Source organism: Oryzias latipes, chromosome 4 (genome assembly GCF_002234675.1).
Source record: "Oryzias latipes chromosome 4, ASM223467v1".
Taxonomy (NCBI): domain Eukaryota; kingdom Metazoa; phylum Chordata; class Actinopteri; order Beloniformes; family Adrianichthyidae; genus Oryzias; species Oryzias latipes.
The window spans coordinates 18,128,066-18,139,647 of NC_019862.2; the positions used below are offsets into that span (position 1 = coordinate 18,128,066).

General features: G+C 36.9%; 1 protein-coding gene across 3 annotated transcripts; it reads right to left on the bottom strand.

The window, feature by feature from the left end:
* Positions 1-1,258: 1,258 nt before the first annotated feature.
* LOC101171819 (glutathione hydrolase-like YwrD proenzyme) lies at positions 1,259-11,582 on the bottom strand. 3 transcript variants are annotated; one of them, XM_023954351.1, is made up of 12 exons: positions 11,367-11,582; positions 10,864-11,017; positions 10,635-10,788; positions 9,725-9,931; positions 7,642-7,794; positions 7,476-7,566; positions 5,416-5,587; positions 4,491-4,647; positions 3,167-3,352; positions 2,986-3,070; positions 2,559-2,654; positions 1,259-1,860 (listed from the first exon to the last, which is right to left on the bottom strand). In XM_023954351.1, the coding sequence occupies exons 1-12, from the start codon at positions 11,464-11,466 to the stop codon at positions 1,715-1,717; spliced, it is 1,701 nt and encodes a 566-aa protein (XP_023810119.1). In that variant the 5' UTR covers positions 11,467-11,582; the 3' UTR covers positions 1,259-1,714. The 3 variants fall into 3 exon arrangements, with proteins under 3 accessions (XP_023810119.1, XP_023810121.1, XP_023810120.1); XM_023954353.1 differs by lacking the exon at positions 11,367-11,582 and having other exon boundaries at positions 10,868-10,953; XM_023954352.1 differs by lacking the exon at positions 1,259-1,860 and having other exon boundaries at positions 2,599-2,676.

Below are 11,582 nucleotides of genomic sequence, written 5' to 3' on the forward strand. Positions count from 1 at the left end.
AACAATCAGCAGTATCAAACCTGGTTAACCAATAACGGCCATGAATTAGAGCTGTATAAGCCAGTTGTGTTTGCATGCACACATAGCATTATGGGAGTGAACGTGTGGTACCAGCATGGGTTTGGAGCTGTAAGAAGATTAGCTTTATGACAAAGTCTAATATTGAGAGACTTGCATATAGGTGGAAAAGTGAATGGTAAACAAGTTGTTTAGAGTAAATAAGTCATGATTGCATTTTTTTTTTTACAAAAAAACACACGGTACTTTGACTTCCCTGTAATAATTTAATGGTATAGGGGTAGCTAGAATTTTTTGTTTCTTTTTTTTTACTAGCCAAGATCTGATAACAGATCCTACAACCATTATGGAGTATACCCTACAAGAAATATAAAATGATATCTCAATTTATCCTCTTTCACATTTTGTTTTGTGTTTATATATTTTGTCAGAGTTGAAGATATTTTGGTCTTTTTTCTGCTTTAATTCTTCTGTCTGTGTGACTTTGTGTTCTATTCTGCCCTGTTGACATGTTAACGCTCAAATATTTTTGTTGCCATTCTCATGACTTGTTAATGTATTTAAACATACTAGTTGTAACCATTGATTTATTCATTTTTCCCTTTATAATTTCTTCTCTATTTCTGGGTTGTTCTATTGGTCCTAGTTTGTGGAGTCTAGCTTGTGCTGTTTGATTGTCCATGTAGGGTTTATTGTTGTTCCGGCATATGCAGCACCTTTAATGGTTGCCTGTCTTTTAAACAGATTTTATTTATTTTCATCAACCCCATCGTGCGGTCCCTCTGACTACCCTTATTGATATTTGTTCCAAAAAAATTCAAATTTAAATTCAAATGAAGGAATGAAATCATTCAGAAATATTCCAGTTTATTTGGAATGTTTTAAATTAATACAAACTCATGGTACAGAATGATCCAAGTTTTACATCGAAAAAAAATTCTGTGTGAATGATTACAGCTTCATATCATGCTCCATTAACTGCAACAGAAAAGTTAATATTCTTGCAAATTTATTTCAAGCCAAGTTTCGAGTCAAAATCGTATTATTGCCTACAAGGTCAACTGATTCTCACATATTTTCAAATTTCTCTGTTTAAGACTGTATGGATTTTTTTAGACGCTGTGTCATCTTCTAAAATCTAATTCCTGAGGATTGAGTATATATATATATATATATATATATATATATATATATATATATATATATATATATATATATATATATATATATATATATATATATATATATATATATATATATATATAAATTAGATACCAAAATCCTACATACAACAGCACAGGTCTTTCGGGGGGGTTGTTGTTGTTTTATAGATCATGGTAAATATTGTCAGAGTATCAGCTGACCCATCACAAGTTGTTGGAATTTTCCAAACCAATTTGAAGTCAACTTTAGGAGAACAATTCTCTTCTTCTCTTCTGCTTTTGCAGAACATCACAACCTAATAAGTTAAGGCACTTCAGCAAAGTCTTGGTGTGGAGAGACTGGACTTTGACTTTGTTATCTGAAATCCTATCAAATATTAACCAGAATCAAGACCATTTGGCTTAATCACACATTAAAGAGCAGAAAAACATTCTAATTATCAAACCCAAACAAATGTTCACTTTTGATTTGAAAGAAAGTCATCTGTAATTGATACTTGTGGATATACAGAGGATCAGCTACTTTTATGTCACTAGTATCCTAAAGCACATCCGTCAGCTCTGGGATCCGACCCAGCCCAGAGCACTCTGGGTAAACGGCTGGCTTGAGTGGCAGATGGATTCCACCAGTCCCCCACTGTGATGATCTGTCCCCGCCCAAACTGAGACCTCTGGTGGCCTGTGAGGGTAAATAAATGATGAGCCCAGTTCCAGTAAACTGTTCATCCGTAATGCCCTTTAACCCATTGACGTTTGACTTTATTTTCAGCTCTGGAAAAAAAAAATTCTGAGATGTTTTTGCTTATATATTTTGGAGCTGAAGTGGCTTGATTTATATATGCTTCAGTAGGGATCAAAACTAAATAACTGAGGCTGATAGCATGTTTGGAGATGAAAATATGAATGCGCCATCAGTCAAAAAACAAAAACTCGGGCTCAGCAGTCAACTGTAGAGATTAACCTTGTGACGGTTTGTTCCTTATGGTTCAAACTACTGAGATTTCAAGTCTTTGCTGATGACTAAAAAAGAGATTTTATTGCAAAGGACAGCAGAACTGAAGAGCTGCTGTGGTATCTGTGCTTTCACACATTTCAGAAAAGCAAAGACCAGTAATGGGAAGAGGAACAAATAAGCATCCTGTTTGCAACAGGAAGCCAAAAGTTTTATGGAAACGGCTGTATGATATGGGTACTTTAAAACAACAATTTGTTTAAGCAGTTGCACTGTTTGTTTTGAGGGATTGTTATGCTTTACAACAATACAGCAATTAAAGTTACACATTAATGTGTGACTGCTTCACGCTTTGGGAACTCCAAAATAGATAGATGAAAAATGTCACATTAGAATATGAATAAATGTGTGTTTGTTTTGTTTACCTGTGACAGGCCAGTTTACTTTGTGGCCTCGTCTCCGGAGCTCCTCAGCCACCTCCTGCTCAATCCCCTCCTCCAAATTCACAAACCACTGTCCGCCTGCAAAGGCGTTATACCAAAACTACTGTATATCAGTGTGTTCTTCTGAATGGGCTTCATAAAGAAAAATTGTAACTTTACTTAAATGCTTACCTGCAAAATTTAAGTTAACATTCAATATTATAAAAGTATCCTTTATCTATTTTGTTGTTTTGGATAAAAAAGAATATTCAAAAAGCTTTTTTTAAAAGTTTTAATAGATTTAATTTATGATTAGGGTTCAATAAAAAGCAAAAAATTGTATCTTTTTAATACATGACCCTCTGCTGAAGGATAAAAAGGATTCTACCTAGGATTGTTTTTACATGTATGTTTGGTGTGAAAGTCTTACTTTTCTGGTCATACTGCACAAAGACTCTGGGTGCATCCAGAGCTTGTTGAGGATTCATCCCAAACTCCATCATGTTCAGCAGCACCTGATTCAAGATTGGATTTTGTAATATACAATAAAACACAAATACCATCAAACCAAGCATTCCCGTTTTTTTCCCCATTTTGGTGTAACTGAATACCTGGACGTGTCCTTGTGGCTGCATAAAGCCTCCCATTACTCCGAGGGCTGCAAGGAGTTGTTGCGGCTTTTGTGATTTAGTCACAGAGTCAGTGAGGAGTGCAGGGATTATAGTGTGGTATGAACGCTTTCCTCCAGCAATGCAGTTTATGTGGCCACGGTGCAGAGAAAAGTTGGCGCCACGATTCTACAAGAGAACAAAAGAGTCTTCTTTGTCATGTTGTGCTAAAGTAGAACACGATAAAAGCAGAAAACAGTTAATCTTTGTAAATTTCTCTACTTTTTTATATCTCTGAATACAATAGTTATGCTCAGTTCGGTGACTGCAATACATCTTTAGCTCCAAAATGACCGCAAATCATGACACCTCCATCAACATCTATGACTTGTTTGAACATTGTTATATAGAAAATGTTCATCCAGCCAAGATCGTAAAGATCTGACAACAGACACAACTTAGTAGGAGTGTATCTCTTGAGAATGGCTACTGTAATGTTTTCCACTTATTATTTTACAGCTCTTCTCTTATCTTAATGAGCTCCAACAATAAGACATTTTTTAGCCCATAACTGGAGTCTTTATTGCTTTTGTATTATATGCTAAGGGCTGATGACCTGTCAAAGTACTGTAACTTTATTTCCCCACCACAGAATCTATATGAAATTAGAAAGAAGATACTTGAATTTTGATACATGGGGTCATCATTCAATCAAAGGTTATTTCATTTAAGTCCTGATATGTAAAGGTTTACAGTTGTTCTTGTTTTATGTCATAAAATTAATACATGAAAAAAAAGAAACTATTCAAAGCTGTACCTGTAAAGCGTTGCTAACAAGCAAAATGGGTCGTAAAATATGGAAATGTGACTTTTTTCATTTGTTCTACATTACTTCTTAGTCTTGGCTTTGAACAACAAGGTATTTCACCTTAGTTTATTATATTCATAATATATATATATATATATATATATATATATATTATTATTACACTTCAAAATCCAATAATATAAGTAATAATTTATGTCCAAAAACAGGCTACAGTGGGATCTGTAGCCTGTTTTCTGCACATGGTAATGAATTCTGTTTATCCAGTAAAAAGATCTGTAGTTTTAAAAGTTGACCATGCACTGAAGATTTGTTTGAGTAGCAAAGACACTGTTCTGTAGAGATCTAATGTTGTTACGTTTTCTATATAGGTCTAAATGTGTTTTATCACACTTTCTTACTATAAAAACCAATAAAGTTTACATTTTTTGATTGTTAGTTTTTTTTTTTTTTTTGTTATGTTTTTTTACTAACAGTGAAGATAAACTTTGAATTTCAGACCTGTAGTGAAAACCCACAGCCATCAGGGACGAGGCCGGTCCCAAAGCCCATATAGGTGCTGTTGACAAATGAGCATGCGTTTCCATGGCTGTCGATAATGCAGAAGTAGACTGTATCACTTGCTGTAATCGGACCGGGTTTGGTTTGCTCCATGGCTCTTCAGGTTCATCCAGACAAAGGAAATCAAATTAGTCTGTAACAAGTTTCCAGCAATGCGATGAAAAACAAAATAGGTATGCCGAAATAACCAAGTAAATGAAATCTATTATTTTTAGGCATCTTTTTAGGAAGCCGCTGTTCTGAGTGGCATAAGACGAGGAGGTTTTAAATCACATAAACATCTACCTAAGTAACTGTTCTAATGACTTTTATATAAGGTAATTATCACAGTGCAGCAAATAACCTATTATTTTTCTCTCACTTGTTTTATGAAGATTTAACCACAGAAATAAAAGGAGGCAGTGAGAAAAACCGTACAAAACCCAGTCTCAAGTTCAATAAAAATTCTATTTAAGGGCTTTTTTTTTTTAATCACATTTGATTTATCTTAACATCACATGGTCATTTTAAAAAAATATGAAACAACAGCAGTATCAGCAGAAAAAAGAAAACAATGCAGGAGGAGATTGTAGGAATGTCGGTGCATTAATCCACGCTGACAGAATATTATGCAGTTTTAGGTGTTTAGCATCTATTTGTCTTAAAACTGATAATGTCCTAAGGCTCAAAGTCCTCACCACAGTCATGTAAATGCACATTATCGTCAGAACCCACACTCACACACCCTTTGTAGATCGAGGGATGAGAACTGATGGGATGGGCGCTAAGGTCAGGGGAAGTAAAAGTCTACAATCCTATCTAAAGTCAACAGAGATCGACTGGCACACACTGGTACCAGCAGAAACATGCAAACACAAGTACACACCTGTCCATGATGATGAGCTGTGCTCTCTGACTGCTGTAGCTCTTGTCCAGTAGGGTTTCCAAAGGGATGCTTGTGTGGGCTGAGTCACCAAGGTAACACAGGCCATCTGTTTGTGCTAGACGCACAGCCTCCACAAAGACGTGGATGTAGTCAGAGCTGTTATGGCCAGTGGCTACAGAGCACACAAGAAAATGTTAATACTCGTCAAGACACCCAAGCCTTCCTCAGCTAAGTTATGTGTTTCAGAAACCAACTCAAGGAAGACAAAACGATCACGATTCTGGATGTCTAAATAGAGTGCATAAATTCCTGTTGTCTGTAGAGAATTTGGAGCGCTGATTGCTTATTAGGTCGCCCAACACAGTCATTGAGATTGAAGATTGACTGGGTCTAAATGTGGCAGTCTAGAGGAGGTGGAACAAATATTTTTGGTGATAGATTTTTTTTTGTTTCACTGGACACTGTAGTTTGAGACCTCTTGACACTTGACGTTTCTCTGAGCTTGGACTCCCCATGCTTTTTGATTTACGCATTTAATCAAAACAAATCTCAATTGCAGCTTCCTCAGCATGTGGTACATCACATTTTCTATTTCAGTAACAATAAAATTTAGACTAAGCTTACAAAAGCAAACAACTTCTAATAGGACCTTATGTGCATCTTTAGTTGTGTTACATTATTATACTGTTCCATAGAAGACACAGCTACTTTCAAAATCTCTGAGTCCATCCGAGGTCTGACGGAGTGATGTTTTTTTTTAAAAGTCAGAAAGACCAGGGTCAGACAGTATGGGGTGGGGAAAACGTATCTCATATCATCAGTCAGAATTTGAAGGCTGTTTTTCTTTATGTGAGCAAACTACTTTTAATAAAAACATTACATAATAGTCAAAATGAATCACTTCAATAATAAAATGTAATATTATGTCATAAGCAGACTCAGAATGACTTATACTTGCTCTCGTGGTGCAGCTGTTCAGACCATGTTCTGTCGCACAATCTTGAAAAAGTACATTAAATGAACTATATGCTATGCTTTCTATTCACCTCACCATGTCTTCTTTGAACTGTATTACTGTAGAGTCGCTGATATTGCAGTAATAAATCAACGAGCTAAATATAATTTCAAGAAATATGACGCCTGGATTCATCGCTTTCTCCAACAGTCTGAAGTGACCCTGATTTTCAGCAAAGTTTTGACCTGCAGACAACTTGACCTCAACTTTCAGCACCGCTGATATCAGCTGAAGAAGGATACGTACATTAATATAATGTCTGCAGACATAACATCGAAGAGAACTATAAACTCTGTTTAAACCCAGAAGAACGGCTGTTAATCAGCAGAAGAAGGAATACCAATCTTGGTCATTCAAAAGAAAATGGACCCTTTTTATTTTATTTTATTTCACAGCATTAACTTATAATAAAATAAAATAAAAAATCATAAAAAAATGCTTAATCAATTATTAAAAATGGTTAAATTGATTGATTTCTAATGATATTACTTCACTTGCTCAAAAAACTGTAAAATTGATTCATGATTTTTCATAATGTAATTTTGCACATATTTTAACTTTTGATACTTGAGCATTTATTGCTATGAAGATTTTTGTAACAGTGTTATGTCTATTTTACCGATATAGCATTAATTTTTAATCATATAAATGACTTTTATAAGTAAAATAATCTGCATATATTTTGAATAAATGATCTGCATTTGCCATGTTGATTTCTAAAATAGTTATTTTTACATAATAATTAAGTAGTTCATCTTTGTCATGTGCTTTATTGATACCAAATGATTCTTAATTTTGTATGATAAAAGTTATGAACCGGAGAATGATAAATCATGTAATAAAATGGTCACGGTATAACGGGGTGGGATTATATAAATTTGCTTCCTTCCACTCCCTTTCAAGCAATATTTATTAATATGTCTAATTATCCTAAGTTTGATAGGTCATTGTATGAATGTATAACTGATGATTGTAATGTTTTTGTGTATTATTCTTATTTGATTGCTTGAAATAAACCATTTCAAATCAAATCAAATCAAACTACCTCTAAGTTGAGGAAAGTTCTCCAGTATGTTGAGAAGCAGAAGGGCAACCAGCCCCTGACTGTTTGGAGGAAGTTCCCACAAACGTGCTCTCTAAACACAAAACATCATCATTAAACAGAATGATGCTGTCATCAAAACAGAAGTCCAACAAATCTCTTTGCTGACCTTGTACTCTGTGCTAATCGGGGTGGTAACCTCACTGTTGTGGCTACGGAGGTCATCCAAGGTCATGACTCCTCCATCTTTACTGATAACATCAACGATGGCTTTGGCCACTCTGCCCTGGTAAAACCCTGGTTTTCCATGTTCACCGAGCTCCTGTTGATGCAAGAGTTTATATTATAGCCAGATGTTATCAAGAACTATCATAATAAACTGCAAAAACAATCTTTAAACTACAGCAGTCATTTATGAGGGATTTCCCAGATTCAAGCAGCTGAACTGAGTTTCCTCTGCATAGTTATTGGGCTCCCCCTTAGAGCTAGTTGAGGAGTTCGGTCACCCTGAAGTCGGATGCCTTCCTGGAGAGGTATTACAGGCATGTCCTACTGGGAGGAGGGACCCTGGACACTGGGAGTACTATGTCTTCCTGCTGGCCTGGGTGCGCCTTCACAGAACTGAAGGAAGTTTCTGTGAAGAGGAAGTGTCAGGGCATATTTACTGAGACTGCTGCCCCCATGACTCGGCTCCAGATGAGCGCGAGAAGGATGGATGAATGGTTGGATTTGTGTTTTGCTTGTGCAATTTCATTGACATTTCTGAGAGGCTTGCGTGTGGGTTTACATTTACTAAACGTTATCAAGTGACTCATACATGGGTGTGAATGCATAGTTAAGGAAATGACTTTATGTAATCGCTGAAGAATGACCAAGTGTTATGAAGCTGAGGTCATTGCCATTGTTTCTGCAGTTTTATGAACATGACCGTGTGTGCACGTGTGTGTGACTGTGTATGGAGGGCCGTCTTGAGGGATTTCCTGCAGTTCTCCATTTCGAACAGCAGAGAAATTTCAGAAAAAGAAATAATCAATCAATTTTACAGTGGTGAGAGAAGCACACAAAAACCCACTTGGACACACACATTGACTCAGCCATGGTTTTACTGAACCATCACAGACAGGAAGAGTTGGAATAAAACTAGTTAAAGACCTAGCAATAGTGACATGTTTACTGGCCGTCGTGTTAGACTTTTTAAGAAAAAACGACATGCTTTATAAATAGTACAGTATTTTCCAGATTGGCTGCACGGTGGTTAGCACAGCAAGAAGGCCCCTGGTTCAAATCCTGGCTGGGGGACCTGAAACAGAACATCAATGGGGGACCTTTCTGTGTGGAGTTTGCATGTTCACCCTGTGCATGCGTGGGTTCTCTCCGGGGACTCCGGCTTCCTCCCACTGTCTAAATTGTCCATAGATGTGAATGTGAGAGTGCATGGGTTTAAGATTGTGGCCCTGCGACAGACTGGCGACCTGTCCAGGGTGTTCCCTGCCTTCGCCCGTGACCCCGAAAGGTAATAAATGGATTAGAACTAGAAAAAACGTTGCATGTTTTACCGTTGGGTTTAGCCTGACACACCTGACTCAGCTCATCAACTCTACAGAGACCTGAGAATGAGTCACATGTATTTCAGCCAGGTTTGTTAGATAAGGACTACAAATAAAACATCCGGGACAGGGTTACTTCAGGAGCAGGCTTGGGAAACACCGGTCTGTGCAACCACTGCAAATGTGAAAGATGATGACATAGCTGACAAGCAATTCATTTTAATGGTTGAGAATAACCTGCTTTTTAAATCACCATAAATGATTTTTTTTAAAACACAGCAGGTAATTAAAAGTATATTGGTTAAATACGTTATTAATTTATTTTTTGCAAATAAATAAAAAAAGGCTGAGATAAATGATGGAAGCCTCCGAGGATGCACTTGCCAAATTTACAAGCCAATACAGTGGTTTGGAGACTTATTATTTAAAAAGTAAATGTATAGTAAATTTAAGGAAAATATCTTGGTAATGTTATTCTTAGCTTGAGTGTTCGTCAACTTTAGTATGTAAAACAATTTGCCAAAAAAAAGCTGACTTTGCAAGTTAAATAATGATGTACTTTAATGGATAAATCCAGTCTCCAAACACTAAATCAAGGTTTTAAGTAGTATCTGAGAAAAAAAGTCATTAAAATTAATTCAATGCTCCTAATATCATGACATCTTATATTTACCTCATTCTTTTTTCTTATTTTTAAAGATTTACCTTGAGAGTTCTAGCCAGAGCTGGGTTTTTGAATACTTGTCCACTTTTAGGTGCATGACCGTCAATTAGTAAGTCATCTCCGAGTTTCTTCCCAGCATCCCTCAGAGCAGCCACATTGTCCGCCCAGTGGTGAGCTGTAACCTCAGCAACAGGAAACCCCAGCTCTGCCAGCTCCACTGCTCCACTTAGGATCTCTTGCAAGGACAGCTACAGAAGGAAACAGAGGAAACACATGTCAATTACAGGAAACGCCAATGAGCTGGATGGGAGAATCACTGTGTCACGGGAAATTAGGACATGTTTTAAAAGAGTTTAAAACTTTCTACAAGCACAAAAAAGTACTTTATTTATTTGTAAGAATTCCAAAACATTACAAAAAAAAGATTTAAAAATTCATGTACAATGGGGCAAATAAAGCTAATATGATTATTGTGCAGGTAGAGGATTAAAAACAGAAAAGTTCAGTGAAGTGGATTACCCAGAAAATAATTCACATGAAAGAAAATCTGCTAGACATAGTTTTACTGGCAAAAATAAAAACAAATAGTAAATCTATAGAATGGTAAGAATTAAATGAACTAATTTTTTTTAATTAACTGACAAAAACATTACATCGCTGTACAGTTAAAGAGAGTGTCCTCTCTGGAGAGACTACATCTCTCTGCTGGCCTGGGAACGCCTTTTGGGTCCCCGCAGAGGAACTGGAGGATGTGGCCGAGGAGAACAAAGTCTGGGCATCTATGCTTAGACTGCTGCCCCTGTGACCCGGTCCCGGATGGAAAATTTTCTTAACTCAACTGCACTTGTAAACATTTATACTGAATAAACCTTTGTTTTGCCAAAAACTAAAATAAATGATCCACTAAAAGAAAAATAGATGTGAACAAAGAAGAAACACAAACAGGCCAACCTTTTGGCTTCCAAATAACTCTTTGGTGTCACACCAGCATGCAGCGGCACCTGGTACCGTAACATTCAAAGCATCAAACACAGAGGGAGGAGATTCTGTAGAGAAGCCACGACTTTCCATGAAGTCCAGAGTCTGAGCGCGAGCTGTTCGGCCACTGCGTACACAGAGAAAGGCTTGGATAAGAGTTCTGCAAGAACAGGTGTAGCATGAGTGACAGGGGGGTGTCCACCTGCCATTGATCCCTTGAATTTCTCCAGTGTCTGCGCTGTAGAACAAGCAGAAAGCATCACCACCGAGGCCAGTGCTGCAGGGCTCAGTTACTGCAAGGGCTGCTGCTATGGCAACTGCAGCATCTGCAGCATTGCCACCACGCTTTAGGATATCTGCACACAAAAACACACAAATGACTGAAGTCAAATATCACACAGACAGCAATAATATAGTATAAACACCTCTTTCAGTTATTCTACTATATAGGAAATAATTTGAGCCAAATAGGTCCTTATTGAATTGAAATACGCGGAAAATTAAATAATATTTGTGTATTTTTTAGTTTCATCTAAATATCATATAAAAAAAACTTTTCTATAAATAATTAACCATCTAGTGTACTTCAAACAATAAGGTTTAAATGTAAAAGTAAAATGGTTTTAAAAGGGTAATTGTTGTTGGTGACGACTGGACATTTGTTGAACTTTGCCTTTGCAAGTTTCCATGGTTACTTTGACTCACCCAGTCCCACCGTCGAGGCTAAAGGTTGGCTGGTTGCTACACAGCCGTGTAAACAGACCACCGGGGAGCGACGAGAGTTGAAAGTAAACTCGGTGTCCATTCCGCTGTAACAAAAAGTAAAACGTGGAAGTAAAACAGCAAAATGACGGGGAAAACGACTCAGTTCGCTGTAGACTTTCAACTCTGATCGATTAATCTGGTATGGATTTTCTGGAT

Coding starts and splice junctions, on each gene's coding strand:
- LOC101171819 (XM_023954351.1), bottom strand. CDS start 11,466: ATGGACACCGAGTTTACTTTCAACTCTCGTCGCTCCCCGGTGGTCTGT. Junction 11,018..11,366: donor AGCCTCGACGGTGGGACTGG/GTGAGTCAAAGT, acceptor TTTTGTGTGCAG/ATATCCTAAAGCGTGGTGGC. Junction 4,648..5,415: donor CAGCTCATCATCATGGACAG/GTGTGTACTTGT, acceptor ATGAACCTGAAG/AGCCATGGAGCAAACCAAAC.